Genomic DNA, 20,297 nt, shown 5'->3' on the forward strand with positions numbered 1-20,297 from the left:
AGGATCTCCCTTCTGCCCTGCACGGATCTCCTGTTTGGTCATGACCGGAAGTGATTCTGTACCCACATCACCATAGGGCTCACTGGACTCCTGGCACAAGCCTGGTTCAGGTGGACCAGCGATAGCAGCACTCCCACCTGGCATGTCTGTCAGATCTGGGACATTTGGCGTCACCCCACGCCCCTGCTCACTAGATCTCACCAACTGGGGGCAGGTTTGCAGTACCTGGGTGACTTCCTGGCAGGACAGACGAGAGAGGGCATCTGCATTAGAGTTACTCAGACCCCTCTTATATTGAATGTCAAAATCAAATGCAGATAGGCGAGACACCCACCGCTGGCCTGTAGCATCCAGCTTTGCTGAAGTCATCACATACTTGAGGGGGTTGTTGTCGGTCTGGACAGAGAATGTGCGTCCATAGAGATGGTCATGGAATTTATCACCCACTGCCCACTTCAGAGCAAGAAACTCAAGTTTGTGCGCTGGATACCTGGTCTCTGCTGGGCTCAAGCCTCTGCTGGCGTAGGCTATGACTCTCTCAGCTCCATTCTGCACTTGTGCCAAGACCGCACCAAGCCCTACTCCAGAGGCATCTGTCTGAAGCAAAAAGGGCAAGGTGTAATCCGGATATCCTAGCACCGGAGCAGTAATCAGCCTGTCTTTCAGAGACTGGAATGCCACCTCACACTCATCAGTCCACAAGAAGGGCGGCTCAGGACCCACACTCTTCTTACCTCCTCTTTTCTTCCTTCTGGGGTCACCAGTCGTAAGGCAGTATAATGGTGCAGCTAAGGAGGAGTAGTCAGACACAAAGCGCCTGTAGTATCCTGCAAATCCCAAAAACTGCAGCACTTCTTTGCGGTTGACAGGTCGAGCCCAGTCCTTGACTCTGCTGATCTTCTCTGGGTCAGTTCTGATTCCTTCAGCTGACACCAAGTGACCCAAATACTGAACCTCTTTTCTCACGAGTTGGCACTTTGACGGCTTCAACTTCAAGCCATGCTCCTGAAGCCTATCGAACACCAGCTGCAACCTCTCCAGATGCTCTTCAAAGGTTTTGGAGAAAATAATGAGATCGTCAAGGTAGATCAGGAGATGTGTGAAGTTTAGGTCACCAAAGCAGCAGGTCATCAGCCTCTGAAAGGTGGATGGCGCATTCTGCAGCCCAAATGGCATCCTGGTGGCCTCAAACAGACCCATGGGGGTGCTGAAAGCTGTCTTGTGTCTGTCCTGCTCTGCCACTTCCACCTGCCAATAGCCAGATGTGAGGTCGAGGGTAGAAAAGTACTTGGCCTGCCCCAGAGCCTCCAGGGCTTCCTCTATCCTTGGCAGAGGGAAAGCATCTCTTGTGCTGCAGGAGTTCAGCCTCCTATAGTCCACACATAGCCTGAGGGATCCATCTTTCTTGGCTACAATGACTACAGGTGAAGCATATGGGCTCTTGCTGGGGCGGATGACTCCTGTGGTTTCCATATCCTTTAACAGGTTTCTGACATCTTGCCACTGGGAGGGGGGAATCTTTCGATATGGGAGCCGAAAAGGCTTGGAGTCAACCAAGGGGATTTCATGACTTACCGTTTTAGTGTGGCCATAGTCCAGGGGATGTTGCGAGAACACACCAGCATTCTTCTCCACCAGTTCTTTAAGGAGAGCGCGCTGATGTTCATCCTCCACCGCCGCTTCATTAAGGTCCACACTCCAGCCTGTCGCCACTTGTTCACAGCTGAGGCATGCTTCTCCGTCACCTGCACTGGCTTCCTTTCCCTGCTTCCTCTCTGAAAACTCCACCACTTTATCCACCAGAAAAGCATTGGCAAGGTGTGTCTGTGGCCTGATTGTCACAGTATGCTGGGACATGTTCATCACTCGGACAGGAGCACAACCCCTTTTAACATCAGCCAATACCCTGGCCACCAAGAGGTTCTGAGGGAGTTTTACGGATGAGTTGCTTTCAATCAGGGCAGTGTAGGTCTTCCTATGTGGGCCTGCTTTGACGATACACATTAAATCAACTTCCTTACCTCCAGGGATGCGAATTTTACGTCCAGTGTAGACAGCAGGACCCACCATGTCATCCGTTTCACATTGCTCTGTGCCCCCAATCTCCTGCAGCGCTGCATACCATTCCGGGTGGCTGTCTTTGATCTTGTGGAGAAACTGGCAGCCAAGGGTTGCCCGAAGGTGGCTTCTGGAGGCACGAATGACATTGGTTCCTACAAGCAGAGGGACTGAAGAGCGATACTCAGAATCAGGAACAACAAAAGCTGGCACGGCAATGAACTCTTTACCCAGTACTTGAAGCTTGACGTGTATGACACCATAGTAGGGCACATTCTGGCCTGCAGCGCCCTCTATATTTATTTCAGAAGACTGCAGCATTTGCTCCTGAAGGATGGGGTGGTCACGCCAGTAACTGTGGGTAATACCTGTCACTTGGGAGCCAGAGTCAATGAGAGCCCTGCACTGTAGTCCATTGATTTCCACCACCCCCTCATTCCTTGGACCCACTAAGGGAGGGCCCTCTCTTTCATCGCTGGTTACTCTGTCCTTTGGTAGGGGACCCTGCTGCCTGCCCATGGTTGCCCCAGTTACCATGGGCATTAGGTGTTTAAATGCTGGGGGGACTCAGAGGCGTTCCCCCCTGCAGGGGTCACTGACTGGGGTTGCAAAGCCCAGGCTGTGTTGGGATTTGGAAAAGCTTCTCTACAAACCCGAGCTATATGTCCTTTCTTCCCACACCGGTAGCATGTAACACTTGTCGCCTGGACGGCATGTCCTGGTGCCAGCTTTGGTCTTAGTGGGGGGATGGGAGGTGGGACAGTGATTCTTGATTCAAGGTGAGACAGCTTGGCCATTTGTTCCTCTTGGTTGAGGGCTAGTCTCTTGACTATCTCAGTTAACTCTGATAACTCTGATGTGTGTTTTGTTCTTTCATTCTTCACCTTTGCATCACATTCAGGTGTAACATGTACCTGAGCATATGTTTTCTTCGACTTGTGTTGTGACTGGAACCTTTTTGCTTCTCTCACTAGATTTCGTAACTCAGCTTGCAGTTCTCTGAAGCTGAAGAGTCTAGGTTTCATCGGCGCAATTCTTGAATACACCTCCTCATCATGTAGTCCTCTTAGGAACTGCCGGGTGAGTTTACTGTCACGATCAGGAAAGGGCCTGCCACCCCGTTGACTTTCCTCCACAGCTCTTAAGGTCGCCTCCAGCGCGATGGCATAAGAGCAGGCTGACTCTCCTCCCCTTTGGCTGCGTTCATAGAAGTCGGCTAGCGGGTCAAAAGAGCCTTGTGCTTCACTGTACTCTGCTCGTAGCTCCTCAAAAGCATTCTCTGGGGTCTGTTCGTAGGGGGGTAGGTTCAGGACTAGTTTTCTGGCCTCACCACTCAAGTGTCTCACAACAGTGGAGAAACGAAGGTGTATGGGTAGCTCTATTGCATCCAGGAGATATTGCATGTCACGTATCCAATCATCAATAAGCATCTTACTATCCACATTCCCAGTAAAGACTTGGACGTTCTTGACTTGATGCGTCTGCATGAATCCACCATAGGTCATCTGTGAGCGGCTTGGGTTGGCAGCGACAGTCTTCGGGGGTGGGTTAGCTGGGCGTGGGGGCATGTTTGGGTTGGAAGAGTGGGAGGGAGGCAGGTCATGTGTGAGATGACCTGGATATGTGATGGTTTGCTGGTTGGATGCTGGTGCCTGCAGCTGTGCTGGAATGGGAGCATGAGGTGGAGCTGTGTGGCTAAAAGCTGCATTTACCACATTCAGAGAGCTGGGCATGGTCAGGTTGTGAGCACCTGCACCGGTGGAAGGGTGTAGCATGGGGGTTGGGTCTCGAGACTCTTGAGGGTAAAGAGTAGGGGCTGGCGGGACATGCCTCTGGGGGATGGGTTCAGAAAGAGGAAAGTTATTCATAGTATTCATTGTTGGTGGCATGAAAAATCTTACCATGGGATTCTGCTGCACTGGAGCAGTATAGGAACCGGGCTTAGGGTTCTGCATCACGTAAGGGGAGAATGAGTGCGGTGGCGCAGTTTGCATTTCTGGTAGGACAGGCTGATTGAAGCTCTGAGGAGGTAAAGGGGCTTGGGGGCCATAGGTGTTAAATTGCGGTGGGAGGGCAGAGGCTGTCATTGCCTGCTCAGTGGGTTGCAGCGCAGGATCATCCATTGAAAGCCTTCTTTTTGGCAAGCTGTAATCTGGCCTGTGTCTTGCTCTTGTAGCTGCCATTACATCAAAATCGGCCAAGGGGGGCTGGCTTAAAGCTCCACTGCCTCGAGAGGTGGGTGCATTGGTGGGCATATGATCAGTGTAAGGGGACAATACTGGAGGTGGCGGGGTGTGCCTTAGACTTACTTCATGCTCTGGGGGTTGCCCGTAGGTCTGATGCTCATAGATGTTGTGTCTTAGGGGAGGGTCAGCAAACCTGGCGGTGTGGTTGGTATGCTTTGGTCTCACTACTTGCTGGGGGCCCACTGGGCCAGTGGCAGTCATCGCGTCCTCCATCTGACCACAGGGTTGAGTCCCATCCGCAACGTAGCTGTGGCTAGAGTCATAGCCGTAGGCTTCAGCAGGCACAGGGGTGGGTTGAACGTCCGAGGCCACTGCAGAGGGTTCTGTTGGACCTACTGCGGAATCTGTGTAGTCATTAACATTGTGTCGTTTCTACTTCTTTTCTTTAAATTATACACACTCACTGATATCAATTATATGAGCAGTAGAATGGATTTGGTATCTTAATGTCCTATGTGAGTTTCTCATAACACACAGTTACACCTGACATAAGATAGTGTAGCAACACAATACAGCTATTCAAAGTGCACCCACACACTCATTAAAACAACATTAAATCAACCATGAATTAAAGTTCACTTCGTTAGGACAAACTTTTAGTTCAACTGGAAAAGAAATTATACTGAGGCACAGTGAATCTTCTAAACACAGAACGTTTCAAAAGAGTTTTTTTTTTTTTTTTTTTTTTTTTTTTTTTCGAAGGATATGCCGGTGCGCGCGAATGTTCCTCAGGTCTCAGTCCCCAGCATCACAATGAATGACAAGATGGCGGCCCGACGGAAAAGTTCGTCGGAGATCCGTAAAGCTGGAACTGGCAACAAAGTTCGCTCACCAACAAAGTCAATCAATGTCCTCTGTAGCTGGAACTCCCGCTCTCAAGGTGTATCAAACAGGCTGTCAGACACTGCAAACTCCGTCTTTTTGGTCTTTGAAAGCCACATCCGGGTCACGGCACCAAAGATGTAACCCTTTTTGTCTGCACGTCCAGCCGTATTTGCCTCTCTACACTCCCCTGGGACTCTGCGTTGTGTTATTTATTTGGAAGGTGGGGATGCAGTGCGGAGAGAAACACTGGACGCCGGGTTCGGGATGTGGTTAAGACCACGAAGTTTAATCCCAAAAGAACAAAAGTATGTTTTCCAACCACCAACATCGCGTCCGCTCCAACATTTTAACAGTTTCTCATCTACTGTGTCACAGGAGGGACAAAACAGAAAGCAAAAACAACAGGAATTGCCCACTCTGGCTCTGACAAACAGCTCAGCAGGGACACCTGCTGGCCTTTTTAGGCTACTACCTTACACTAACACTGCATCTTTTAATTTCTTATTAGTAGGATTCCTCATATGTTGCATTTCTAGGTTTTTCAATTCAAGCATGAGATTATTTTTCTTGTGGCATCTTTGTTTCTGCATTGCACTGCTATAACTAATACACCAGCCTCTACATGTAGCTTTAAATGCTTCCCAAACCATTTGTATTGATGATACTGAATTTAAGTTTATCTCAAAAAATTCTAGTGTTTTATTTTTTATCAGAGTCACAAACTTCTCATCCTGCAAAAGCATGTTGTTAAATGTCCATCGTTTTGTTTTACCTAAATCAGAATAAGGAAAGAATGTAATTGATATAGGAGCATGATCAGATATCAATATATTATGGATTTCAGAATTGAGCACTTTCTCCATCAGTGTATTGGACAGCAATATATAGTCTATCCTGGAATAGGAGTTATGTACTTTAGAAAAGAAAGTATATTCACGAGAGAGAGGGTTAATACATCTCCAAACATCGGTTAATCCCACCATCTTTTGTAGTTCTTCAAGAGCAGCAGATAGAGCTTTATCTGCTGGAAGAGGGCGATTGGAACGGTCTAACAAAGGGTCTTTTACCAGGTTAAAGTCGCCACCAAGCAGAATAGGATCTCCCATGAACTTTGATAAGACAGCTGTTAAATTGGATAAAAACTCAACTTGACCAGAGTTTGGAGCGTAAATATTGACAAGTGTGATTTTTTTATGGTGGAGAATTCCAGATGCTAAGATGTATCTCCCCTCTTTATCAGCGATCAACTCTGTGGGCTGAAAAGATACTTTTTTCGCTATCAGGATGCTTGTGCCTCTTGAGGCTCCATTTCCTGGAGCCGAAAACACCTGACCAACCCACTTTTGCTTTAGCTTTAAGGATTCAGTGTCATTAAGGTGGGTCTCTTGTAGCATGGCTATATCACAGGTAAGAGTCTTCAAATGTCTTATAATTTTATAACGTTTAATTTTATTTGAGACCCCATTTACATTCCAACTTATCACTTTTAAAGAACTAAAGCCCATCTAACTGTTTTGTAAATCCAATATATAAATGAACACATGCTAGATCAATTTTCATTAACATTTTACTCCATGGGGGAAATGAAACGAAAAACACAAACACAGGACGTTTGCCAATCGGCAAAGAAAAAAACAAAAAAACCAAAGAGAGTGAATCTTCCCCTCCTCTGTCCATGACTCCAAGGGAGAAGGCGTAAAGTCACTTAAAACGCTCCACAGCCAGTCAAACAGCCCATTGTCCGCTCATTTAAATTATAATTTACTTAAATACTTAAGTGTCGTTTATGATAGAAATCATTTAATGCGTCTTTCTCATACCTCTGGTTCCTTATCCAAAAACAGACGGGAGGCGCACAGCCAAGTCCTTGGATGCCTCATCAGGAGATGAGTAAATAAGTTTCTGTTCATCCACAGTAACAATTAGCCTTGCGGGGAAGAGTAAACCATAACGTATCCCAGCTCCGCGTAGCTTGCTTTTTATGTCTGCATATCCAGCTCGTCTGTGTTGGATCTCAGCTGGGAGATCTTGGAACACGTGAAAGTTTTTGCCTTTCCAGGTCAGCTTTTTCTTCTTTGATGCAGCCCTCAAGATGAGCTGTCGGTCACTCCATCGCAGGAAACGAATAATATATGGCCTTGGTGGTTCGGACGGGTTTGGTCTGGGTCGGAGAGCCCTGTGATGTCTGTCCACCTCTGGCGCCGGGTCCGTCTCGTTGCGGTCCAGTATGTAGCGCAAGATCGCTGCCAGCTCCTTGTCTGGGTCTCCAAACTCAGAAACGCTTTCTGCCAGTCCCACAATCAGCAGGTTGTTTCTCCTGCTGTGCGATTCCAAATAGGAGACTTTTGATTTTAAAGTCATTATCTCCTTTTTAATTTCTTGAAAGGCGCCCTGGTGCGTGTTTTGTTTGTCCTCCAGGTTCCCGATTCGTTTCTCAGCATTTCCCACTCTGCTGGCCACTGCCCGTGTGTCTTTCTGAAGCTCTTTTATTGAATTGCTCAAGTCATCAAACCTTTGTTGGAAGGCGTCTTTGATGCTGGCTACCTGTGTTAAAAGTTCTTGTGCCCATGCAGGTGGTATCTCCTCTGCCATTCTTTGTTTGAAGGTGCGCAGCTGATTTCCTCGCTTTTTTGCCGATTGCCTCGTTTCTCTTTGATGTACGTTTCGTGACATTCACTTGTCTTTTTGTGGTAAAGAGTTGATGTCGTTTTGGTTTAGATGTCTAGTTCTGAGAGGTAGTTATTAGTTTAAACTCTCTGGTCTGTGGACGCCAAACGACTCAGCACGCCATACTCGAGTCACCGGAAAACGTATCTGTTATTAAAAGTCAATATCAAAAATGATGTCAATACTTTGAAAAATTAAGTGGTAATTTAAATACCCTTGATGCTATTGATCCCCAAACTCAATGTAACATTTTGCTCAGTATGAATCCATCATAAATTATAACAGGGAAAAGGGTTATGGATCAATCAATCAATCAATCAATCTTTATTTGTATAGCGCCAAATCACAACAAACGTTATCTCAAGACGCTTTTACAAACATAGGAGGTCTAGACCACACTATGTCAAATTATGAACAGAGACCCAACACCAAGACAGGGTAAGACTCAGTCTGACCCCACCTTAATCCATCATGAGCATTGCACATCGCAGTATTTAGCTAGTTACAGTGGTGAGGAAAAACTTCCTTTTAACAGGCAGAAACCTCAGGCAGAACCAGACTCATGTTAGACAGCCATCATGCCTCGACTGAGTTGGGTCTGGAAAGACAGATAGAGGGGAGTAAGAGAGAGAGGTGATAGTGATGAGACGAGTCGTAGAAGCTGTTGCCGCTGGAGTCCAGCACGTCCGTATCAGCTGGAGTCCAGATCGTCCACAGCAGGAGGACGTCAACGGCAGCTCAGAGGAATCTACGAGACAATGGAGCTCAGGGACTCCAGAAGGGTCTATGGTTAGTAACTTTAATGGGACAGGCAGAGTTAAAGTAAGTGATGAAGGGGTTGGGGGGAAGAAGGTGAGCTAGGATCCCAGTGTGTCAGTGTGCCAGTTCCCCCGGCAGTCTAGGCCTATAGCAGCATGACAAAAGCTGGTCCAAGCCTGATCCAGCTCTAACTATAAGCTTTATCAAAAAGGAAAGTTTTAAGTCTACTCTTAAAAGTGGAGAGGGTGTCTGCCTCCCGGACCCTGACTGGTAGATGATTCCAAAGGAGAGGGGCCTGATAACTGAAGGTTCTACCTCCCATACTACTTTTAGAGATTTTAGGTACAACTAGCAAGCCTGCATGTTGGGAGCGTAGAGTTCTAGAGGGGTAATAGGGCACTATGAGCTCTTTAAGATACGAGGGTGCCTGATTTTTAAGGGCTTTGTAGGTTAAAAGAAGGATTTTAAATTCTATTCTACATTTTATTGGGAGCCAGTGTAGAGAAGCTAACACTGGAGAAATGTGCTCCCTCTTCCTAGTTTTAGTCAATACTCGAGCTGCAGCGTTTTGAACTAGCTGAAGAATCTTTAGAGACTTATTGGGGCAGCCTGATAAGAGGGAGTTACAGTAATCTAACCTGGAGGTAACAAATGCATGGACTAGTTTTTCTGCGTCGCTCTGAGATAGGAAGTGTCTAATTTTAGAAATATTGCGCAAGTGAAAATAGGCTGACCTTGAGATTTGCTGAATTTGGGAATTGAAGGATAAATCTTGATGAAATAGGACTTCTAGATTCCTAGCCGAGGTGCTGGATGCTGTCGTGTCTTTATGTTTTAATAAAGATTCGCGCGGGACAAACTGTGAGCTAACGTGTTAACATCCTTTATTGAACAACTGTAAGGTTTCCCCATCTACATCACATGACCCCCTTGGCCTCATCCCATTGGTCCATAACCATTCAGCATACCTTCACAGTATGCATCAACTACAAGTGACATTCAAGACCACAACTGTCATTTGTCAACATACACCAACACCACATCTCCACTTTTAAGGGAACGAAGTGTAAACTGTTTCACTTCCATTAGAAAACATACAAACCCTGCAAGGATTAACAAGGTTAGACGGTTTAGTGATAATCATATATACACTGAAACGAACACGTCAACTATGCAACCAAAAGTTCCCGAATTTTTAACTTGTTGCTATAAAGTGCTCAAACTAAACTCCCTCTCCTGCAACATATCTTTCATGTAACCATACCATCATAACACAGGATTGTATTTCACAGGTTAAGCCTAGTCGGCTTAACTACAGCTCTCCCAGACCTAGTTCTGAGAGTGTTAGTCTCTGTAGGGGAGACTGGAGATGCCACCGCGGGCGACATGGGAGCCTGCTCTGGAACTGGCCCTGGCACCTGTTGCTGTGGTGCAGACTTGTCCTGTGTAGGTGTCTGTTCAGGTATCAGGTGTAGGCGGTTGCGTCTCACCACACCCTGGGGTAAGTCCACGAGGTAAGATCTCGGAGTGGAGTGGTTCTTGATCACAGTTCCAGATGATTTTACGTCAGTGACCCATACGTGTTCTCCTGGTGTCAGATCCCTGAGAGTCTTTGTACGGTGACGCCTATTGTAATTTTCAGCATCAAGCATCCTCTTCTCCCTTTCCTGCCGAACCAGCGTGCAGCCGTCAGGCAGTGCAGGGTCCAGCTGAGAGGAAAGAGATGGCACTGTGGTGCGTAGACGCCGGCCCATGAGGAGCTGAGCCGGGCTGTAGCCATTCTGAAGAGGAGTGGCTCTATAAGCGAGTAGAGCCAGGTAGGGATCAGCTGCTTTCTTCAGAAGACTTTTCACCGTCTGGACAGCACGTTCAGCTTCGCCATTACTCTGTGGGAACCTAGGGCTACTGGTAACGTGTTTGAAACCATATAAGGCCGCAAAGGAAGCAAAAACTTGTCCAGAGAACTGAGGTCCGTTATCTGACATCATGACCTCTGGGATGCCATGGCGAGCGAAGATCGATTTTAGATGTGTGATGACATCAGCAGACCTGGTGTGAGATAAGAGTGCAATCTCAACATACCTGGAGAAATAGTCAACAACAAGCAGGTACATTTTACTTCCTAGTTGAAAGAGGTCCGCACCCAACTTCTGCCATGGTCGGTCTGGAAAGTCCGATGGAATGAGTGGCTCCATGGGGTTGAGACGCTCTTGTAGACATGTTCTGCAACTCAGTACCATTTCATTCACTTGTTGGCTGAGTCCTGGCCACCACACAGACTGGCGAGCACGTGCTTTGCATTTCACAACACCTTGATGTCCTTCGTGAAGTTTGGCTAGCACGTCGTTGCGCATTGCTGCAGGTATAACGAGCCGTGTGCCTTTCAGCAACAAACCATCCTGCACTGTGAGTGTGGCTCTCTCAGTCCAATAGTTTTTCAGCAGCAGTTCCTGTTTTGCATGTGCTGGCCATCCCTCCGTGCACAGTTTCATGACACGTGAACAGACACTGTCAGCCTTCAGCTGCTCTTTGAGGTTTTCCACATATGACTGACTGACTGGTAGGTTTTCAATAATACTGTCCACATATATGTTAGTGCTCTCCATCAACTCTTGTTCCTCCGAAGTCGAGTGCACTCTCACTGGCGAGCGCGACAGTGTGTCTGCCGTCCAGAGTAACTTTCCTGGCACATGCACTATTGAATACGAGTAGCGCATTAGCCGCATTCTGAAGCGCTGAATTCTCGGTGGCAAAAGATCCAGTGCTTGTGCTCCAAGTAGAGAAAGAAGGGGTTTATGGTCAGTCTCCAAACAAAAATGTTTCCCCAATAGGAAATCCCGGAACCGCTCGCACGCCCATGTGAGGCCCAGAGCCTCCTTTTCAACTTGAGCGTAGCGTTGTTCAGTTGGAGAGAGTGACCTTGATGCATAAATCACAGGCCGCCAGTCCTCCTCCCATCTCTGAAGAAGAACTCCTCCCAGGCCATATGATGATGCATCGGCTGATACTTTAGTCTCTCTGTTCGGATCGTACATGGCCAGCACTGGAGGAGAGGACAAAGCTTCCTTTAGCTCTTTGAATGCTTTATCCTGGTCCACGCCCCATAGCCAACAGTTCTTTTTCGAGAGGAGGTCACGGAGCGCTTTATCCTTCTCTGCCAGCTGGGGAATGAATTTCCCCATTTGGTTGACCATGCCAAGAAAACTCCTCAACTCACCCACATTTGTTGGCTCCTTCATCTCTGTGATGGCCTCAGTCTTGCTTGGGTCAGGGCTGATGCCTGAGGCTGAGATGACGTGTCCCAAGAAGGCCACCTTGCTCTTGGAGAGTTCACACTTTTCCAGATTTAATGTGATGCCTGCCTCTTCCACTTTCTGAAGCACGGTGAGGAGACGAGCGTCATGCTCCTCTTGGTCCTGACCCCACACCAGCAGGTCATCGATGTGGCAAACCACACCTGCTAGCCCCTCTATGACTTCGGCCATTGTGCACTGGAAGTGCTCAGGTGCTGAGTTGATGCCGAAGGGAAGACGGTTGAAGTGGAACCGCCCAAAGGGTGTTATGAATGTGGTGTACTTGGATGATTCTTCAGTTAGGGGAACCTGCCAGAACCCCATGTTGGCGTCCAATTTGCTGAACACTTTGGCCCCAGCAAGCATCCCAAGACTCTGTTCCACAGATGGCAGAATGTACTTTTCCCGGCACACATACTCATTCAGTCCAGTAAAGTCCACACATAGACGCAGTTTTGGACTGTTTTTCTTGGGTACGACCACCATGCCGGCACACCACTCTGTTGGTCCCTCTACACGACTGATGACGCCCAACTTTTCCATGCGTAGGAGCTCCTCTTTCACTTTCCCCATCAACGGCAGGGGAATTCTCCTGGGGGTTTTCAGTGAGAACGGAACAGCGTCTGGTTTAAGCTTTATGTGGTAAGCCCGTTGCACATTGCCCAGCCCACTACACAGTTTGGGGTAGTCTGCCTTGAGAGTGTCCATAGTCATACTGTCAACCCGCTTGATTAAGCCAAGGGATATAATGGCTGGCAACCCAAGCAAAGGCGTGCTTAAGTTTTTGACCACATACACCTTATCCATGGTCTCTTTGGCTCCATACTTGAGCTGCAGTCTGGTGAAACCCGACACGTCCAGCGGGATCCGTCCTGGACCGAACAAAGGTCTCTCGGGTTTCTGGAGAACAGGCTGCAGTGCACCAGAAAACATGCTGTTAAAACAAGTCTGTGATACCGCAGTCACATCTGCTCCAGTGTCAAGTTTGAATGCGATTGTTTTGTCCATAACTTCTATATCGGCAGTCCATGCAGCATTATCAGAAGACACAGAGCCCAGGAAGAAACTTTTCTCCTCCACTTCCTCAATACTTTGAACAGTCTTGTCTGTACGACAAACACGCTGAAAGTGACCCTTTTTTCCACAGGAGTGGCACTTGGCATCGTTGGCAGGGCACTCATGTTTGGGGTGAGGTGGGCCTCCACACTTGTAGCACTGGGAGCTCTGTGGATTTTTATATCTGTTGTTAAAGCGAGGCTTAGCTCCACTGTTTGTGTATTTGTTGTCAATGGGCCTTTCCTTCTGCTGCCTGCTCTTAAAAACTCTGTCCACAGAGCTGACATCCATCTGCATTACAGCACTAGTTTCATTCCTCAGTGTGTTTTGTTGCTTTTTAATCTCCTCTGATTGTCTTGCCATGTTTATGGCTTTTTCCAGGTCTAAATTTTTCTCCATTTGCATGCGTTCTGAAAGTCTTGTGTCAGCCAGCCCCACTACTAACCTGTCTCTTATCAGCTCATCCTGCAGTTGTCCATAATTGCAGTGTTCCGCTAATGCATGTAGGGCAGTAACGAACGCATCAACAGTCTCAGTTGTTTCCTGTTTGCGCATATTAAACCGTGCGCGCTCATACACAACATTCTTTTTGACAACGAAAAAGTTCTGAAAGCCATCCTTAACTTTTGCATATTCATGCTGGTCTGCATCGCTGAGCTTTAAGCCTCTCAAGACGTCATCTGCTTCGTCTCCCATGCAATAAATTAAAGTATTCACTTGATTTTCTTCAGAGCTTGTGGATAGATTGCTTGCCTGTCGGAATCTCTCAAATCTCCGGATCCATTTCGTCCACTCGTGCGTCTTGGAGAAATCAAAGGGCTCCGGTGGCTGGATGCTAAACGTAGCACTGGGCGCGCTAGCCGCCATGCTAACTGCTGCTCCGTTCTGCTCGTCTTCGCCGTCACTCGCCATACACGTATCCGCAGAGCGTCCCTCTTCTCTCTCCGCAGCGGTAGACCCCGCGTTAAGTCACGTTGGAGCTGCACAGCACTTCTGACACCATGTCGTGTCTTTATGTTTTAATAAAGATTCGCGCGGGACAAACTGTGAGCTAACGTGTTAACATCCTTTATTGAACAACTGTAAGGTTTCCCCATCTACATCACATGACCCCCTTGGCCTCATCCCATTGGTCCATAACCATTCAGCATACCTTCACAGTATGCATCAACTACAAGTGACATTCAAGACCACAACTGTCATTTGTCAACATACACCAACACCACAGATGCCAGACTAATGCCGTCTAAGGTACTTATATTATTAGAAAAAGTCTCTCTGAGGTGTTTGGGGCCGATAACAATCACTTCAGTTTTCCTGAGTTTAGCAGTAAGAAATTTCTGGTCATCCAGGTCTTTATGTCTTTTAGACAAGCAACTAATTTAGATAACTGATTGGTTTCTTCTGGCTTCACTGATAAATAGAGCTGAGTGTCATCAGCATAACAATGAAAATTAATAGAGTGCTTCCTCATGATGTTACCTAGAGGAAGCATATATAAGGTGAAAAGAATTGGTCCTAGCACTGATCCTTGTGGAACTCCCTGACTAACCCTGGTCTGCACTGAGGACTTTTCATTTACGTGAACAAATTGAGATCGATCTGTTAGGTACGATTTAAACCAAGCTAAAGCAGTCCCTGTAATGCCAATTAGTTGCTCTAATCTCTGTAACAGGATTTGATGGTCAATCGTATCGAATGCAGCGCTAAGATCTAATAAAACAAGTACAGAAAGAAGACCACTGTCTGAGGCCATTAGTAGATCATTGGTTACTTTTAACAGTGCAGTCTCTGTGCTATGGTGGGCTCTAAACCCCGACTGAAAGTCCTCAAACAAACTGTTGCTCTTAAGAAAGTCCCAGAGCTGAACTGACACCACTTTCTCCAGGATTTTAGAGATAAAGGGGAGGTTAGATATCGGCCTATAGTTAGATAAGGAGCCTGAATCAAGAGTGGGCTTTTTAAGGAGAGGTTTAATTACAGCTACTTTAAATGATTGAGGTACATAGCCTGTCAGTAAAGACATATTAATCATACTTAGTAAAGAACTGCTAACTAGTGGAATTACTTCTTTTAGCAGCTTAGTTGGGATTGGGTCTAAAAGACAGGTTGATGGTTTAGCTGAAGAAACTGTTGAAACCAGTTCAGGAAGGTCAATGGGTGAAAAACAGTCTAGGTATACATCTGGCTTTAACGCCGTTTCAATGATCCCGCTGTTGGTAAAGGGTCCTACACTAGTTAAAGGTAAGAGGTTACTAATTTGATCTCTAATCTTTAAGATTTTATCATTAAAGAAGCTCATAAAGTCATCGCTGCTGAGGGCTAAAGGAATACATGGCTCAGTGGAGCTATGACTGTCTGTCAGCCTGGCTACAGTGCTGAAGAGGAACCTAGGGTTGTTTTTATTCTCTTCTATTAGAGAGGAGTAATAGGCAGCTCGAGCATGCTGCAGGGCCTTCCTATATTTATTAAGACTATCCTTCCAAAGTGAGCAGGTTTCAGTTGTTTTATTGGAGCGCCATAATCTTTCTAGTTTTCTAGAGTTTTGTTTTAGTTCACGGGTTTGAGCATTATACCACGGAGCTAGCCTCTGTCGTCTAATAGTCTTCTGTTTAAGAGGAGCGATTAGGTCTAGGGTAACCTGCAGAGAACCTGTAGTATCATCTACAAACTGATCTAGCTGAGAGGAACTGGAGCTAGTATACAAGCTTTGAGCTAAGGTTGGACTAAATACTGAGTTTAACGCAGCAGGGATAGCCTCTTTGAACTTAGCTACGGCACTATCAGACAAGTTTCTGGTTATTACGTTTTTATTACCTTGAGTAGAACCTACTAGGAGGAAATCAAACGTTACTAAACAGTGATCTGATAAAAGCGGATTTTGTGGGAAGACTAATAAGTCCTCAATTTCAAGACCATAAGCCAGAACAAGATCGAGGGTGTGATTGAAATGGTGAGTAGGTTTGTTAACAACCTGTGAGAAGCCAATTGAGTCCAGCAGGGACATAAACGCAATGCTAAGGCTGTCATTATCAACGTCTACATGAATATTAAAGTCACCTACTATGACTATTTGATCTGAGCTGAGGACTAAATTAGATAAAAACTCTGAAAATTCAGTTAAATCACATTTATTTATTATGCTGCCAAGAAATTTGTATTGAGAATATTATTTAAAAACATATTTAGTGTTTGGTAGTATGCCCCTCAAAGCTAGGGTTGGTAGTCTCAGAAGACTAGCATGAATTTGAATGTAGCAATTCCTCATGACTCCGTCAAACCCCTCCTCTCCTCCCCTCGGAGCTCCTCCAAAACGATAGCCCCCCTTGCTCACATGCACGAGCGCCACTGATTTGCGACCATATGATGGTGACTGATTCAAAACCGCTCCTCACCAAAACACTATCATAGTGAAAGTTAAAAACACAAACAAACATGGCTATTTTTAGTACTCACAACTGTCATGCTAGCATTATCCAGTTGTACCGGTGACACGATATCAGGAGAAAAGTTATAATACATATAATACTGTAACAGCTCTACTGTTTGTTAAACGTGTTCAGTGTAGATGTTCTTCATTCCTACAGTGTTGATAGTCAGTGAAGGCATCAGGAGAGGTGTAGAGTGTGCGAGCGGGAGAGAGGAGAGACAAGAGGAGAAGTTTTTCATTCATTCAAACATTGATTGTTGCTTTGTTGGTTTGCGTGGTCACGGCCGACAGTGACCGGTTAAGAAGCTCAAAGTGTTCACGAGTCAGAGGGGACAGGCCTGAGGCCGAGCGAGCAGTTAATAGAGTCAGGGGAAGCAGAGGCAGGGGACGAGGAGTGCACGTCGGGAAAATGTACGTGCAGGAGGCGGGCAGAATGGCAGGACGGGATTTGACTGGTTTAAAATTTGGGGACCAAAAAACGGTGATTGGTTGGTGTTTTCCCTGGTTTACTCCGGCTGTAAATAGCAGCTTTTTTTGGTTCTTTTTTAAGAACACATTATGTATTGATTGCCATCAGGACATAAAGATCATTTTAACCAGTATGACAAAAAGTGTATCTAAATCTGACTTCCAACCCCAGCTTTAATAGCCTGCAAAATAAGCACAAAACATACAATCGAACAATGTCTGTCTTTTTTGCTATGTGTGCATCCAGAACTGCTTTCTCCTGCTGAACTTTCCTTTTGTGTTGAATATCTTATTTGTTCATAGGTGTTTTGCCCAAAAGGTCCTTGATCTCAGTGAAAATATACCTCAAACGTTTTAGATCACTTAAAACCCCTGTATCATGATTTATTAACTAGTTAAATGCTGGACCTGGGATACAGTTTCCATTCTGTCTTGTTTTGAACATAGGGAATAACAAGAAATCTAAATCTGAATCTGAATCTGATCAAGTCCTTCACTGATTATGGCAACTAAAAGCCTTGAATGACAGCAGAGGTGTGCTTACTGCTAAAGGCCTGGGTTGTAGCCGACAGAGTAGGGGACAGCTGCTCTACACTCTGCCAAGACTGTGCTCAAAAATGGATTAAAAAGGCAAAACATGCCTACTGGGTAAAAATACAGTGATGCCTCTATGAAACTGGAGACACCAGGTGGATGTTGCAGGCATTACAAATACTGACGGGATACAAGACAAGGCAGCAAGTAAAGGTCACCATGCCTTCCAGATAGGCTAACCAACTTATTTGCACTTTTGACAACACCTAGGGGAGAGCCAGTCCTCCTTCACCATCTGACCAGCCAGTCCTGACTAGGTACTCCAAGGACACACAGAAAACCCTTTCCAAGCAGCAGGTCAGGACAACATCCCAGGCCGTGTACTTAAGCTGTGCCATTGCGGAAGTACTAACAAACATTTTCAATATCTCCCTTAGTCTGACCACTGTCCCCTGTGGTGGAAATCTGGAAATGATAGACTCAAACAACAACGGTTTGTCTTTGTGAGCTTTATTCCAGCCTTCAGTAAGCTTTGCAAAGCGGTCAGATGGCAGAGTGATCTAACAACCGAGACAAGGTCTGCTCAACTGACCCAGAGTGAAGATACAACACGTTACTTATCCTCTTCAGAGAATAATATTAACAAATCATTAAGCATCTTCAAAGAACTGTGAGACAAACAAGAGAGTTTCTTATCACCTCTTGCTTCCTGGTCACCTTCCTGACTTCTCACCTTATGGTCTGCTCCTCAGCCATGGGAACAGATAACAATAAGCAAATCACAGGAGGTTTGGTATGTGTGAATGTTTCTAGCTTCTGATCAAAGCAAGAACAACATACTATCATGTCTGTATTTTTCCCACCACAATTCCCCCCTTTTTGTCCTTTTACGGACAACAGGAAATAGAAAAATACATCATGAAAAATAAAACACAATAACTATTCCTAAAACATCAAAAACTATTTTGTAGTATATAAAAAAAAACCCTAGAGAGAAAATACATCAGAGACATTAATTCAAAAGATTTCAAAACATCTCGTCATAAACTTCAGGTCAAAACAATCAATAACAGATTCCAATAATACATTTAAACATTTTCTTCATCTGAAACATTTGGATCTCCAGGTGGAATCCAACCTGTAATAGGATACAGATCTGGTATGTCATCTGCTTCTGTACAATTTAAAAGCGAATCATACTCTGTGAGCTGCATCATTTGGTGAGAGATGGATTTTTCTATAGTACGTACAACTAACCCACGAACACAAGGAATATGACAGCAACCTATCAATACAAAAGATGCAAATACAACAATAATGGCAGTCAACACTGAAACTATGACAGATTTCCATTTGCCGAACATCTGATCAAACCAGTCCATTATCCAGACATCAGTTACTGCATTATTCTTCGTTTCGTCTGCCAGGATTTCCAACCTATTCAACGCCTTTGAAAAGGTTCCTTTAGGGGCAGTGTTGTTAGGGATGAAAGTACAACAACTATCTCCAAACATATGACACACCCCTCCTTGGTGAGCCAGGAGCATATCCAAAGCCATGCGGTTTTGCCACGCCATCTGCGTAGTAGCATGGACCTGCTCCCCTAAGGCTTTGAATGCATCCCTGGTGTTGTTTGCCAGTCGCTGTTGATTGTAGTACAGATAATTGATCCACTCAGTATTTTTGTTAGCTTCAATCATAGATCCAAAGAAAGGAATCAAAGAAGTGAAACCTGCAGCAACTGAGTTTCTTGCTTTAAACTCATTCGGGATTCCTCTGGGGATCCCTATTGAATCTATGTGAACATTTGGATCAAAACCTAGAATCTCATCATTTATAGATCTCTTTGTACGTTTAGAAATAAATGCTACCTCTAATAAAGCCTCCTGTTTAACTAAAAACATCTGTTGTGCAAGCATTACATGTGCACAGAGACCAGTCCAGTCATAAGGAAGAACTGAATGGAGTTTGTTGTCACCACAAAGCCAGAACACATCTGGTACTGGAAGTGTCTGCACTTTCAGCCACATAAAATGTGCTAACTGTTGATTCTCTGCTAGTGTAAGTGGTCTTAAGGGGTAGATGATATTAATATTGACTATATAACTACAAGGTCCTGTCCAATTACCCACAAAGGTTTTACCTTTAGGGCGATGATAACAAACAATTTGGGTGTTTTCCAAAATGGGTGGTGGGCTTTCAGGAAAAGGCAGCTTGCCCACCTCAGGTTCCATCTTACAGTTGTTCCACACCGATGTATAATTCTCTACACCTCTAGCCAACAAACAATCTTTTCGACACAAGGTTGTTGAATTTGAAATACAATCCTCTGTTTCAAAGGGAATACCTACAGTGTATAAGGTAGGTCGAGCGGGGGAACAAGCGTAACATGAAACATTTGAGGGAAAAACCTGTCTGGCGCTGAAATTCAGCCATGAAGTCCATAAATTAATCTTTTTCAGATATGGAATTTCTCTCTGTTTTCTAGACAGGTTTTGAATGCCAGAGATAACTTGTAGATTGCTATTAGTGAAATTTTGCAACTGTTGTAGCTGGAAAATGACAAATGGAATCATGATTACAGATGCCAACAGCAGTGTTGCATACAAGCCTCCCCTCTGGCTCCAACCATGTCCTCTGAACAGGCGCCATGGTCTGCGTGATGGTGGCATCCTACTGGACTAGTTCCTAACTCCGCTACCAGCTCTCCACTCTTTCTCTGTTTGTTGAGGTTTACCCCTCTCAAAGGGCAGGCGTTTCACGCTTACGCGGGAAGGCCCTCGTACGCCCTAATCCTGAGGCTTCACCCAGATAAGGAGCTTTGATTTGGCTACTGAGCAGGACACTAACCAGAGGTGCGTGTAGAACCGCTCCCTCGCTGGTGACACTAACCACTGTTAGCACGCCACGTTTGTTGTGGATGGTTCTGGAACCCTCTTGCAGTGGCTTGCGTGCACCCAC

At 45.7% G+C, this 20,297-nt stretch overlaps 1 protein-coding gene across 1 annotated transcript; it reads right to left on the minus strand.

Annotated features, from left to right (window-relative positions):
• Nucleotides 1–9,712: 9,712 nt before the first annotated feature.
• On the minus strand, nt 9,713–10,717 carry LOC117832662. Its single transcript, XM_034711890.1, has 2 exons — nt 10,699–10,717; nt 9,713–10,604 (listed from the first exon to the last, which is right to left on the minus strand). Exons 1-2 carry the CDS (start codon nt 10,710–10,712, stop codon nt 9,842–9,844), a joined length of 777 nt encoding a protein of 258 aa, XP_034567781.1. The 5' UTR covers nt 10,713–10,717; the 3' UTR covers nt 9,713–9,841.
• Between the last annotated feature and the right edge of the window lie 9,580 nt (nt 10,718–20,297).

The sequence above is a fragment of the Notolabrus celidotus genome, chromosome 20 (genome assembly GCF_009762535.1).
Source record: "Notolabrus celidotus isolate fNotCel1 chromosome 20, fNotCel1.pri, whole genome shotgun sequence".
In the NCBI taxonomy this organism is placed as follows: domain Eukaryota; kingdom Metazoa; phylum Chordata; class Actinopteri; order Labriformes; family Labridae; genus Notolabrus; species Notolabrus celidotus.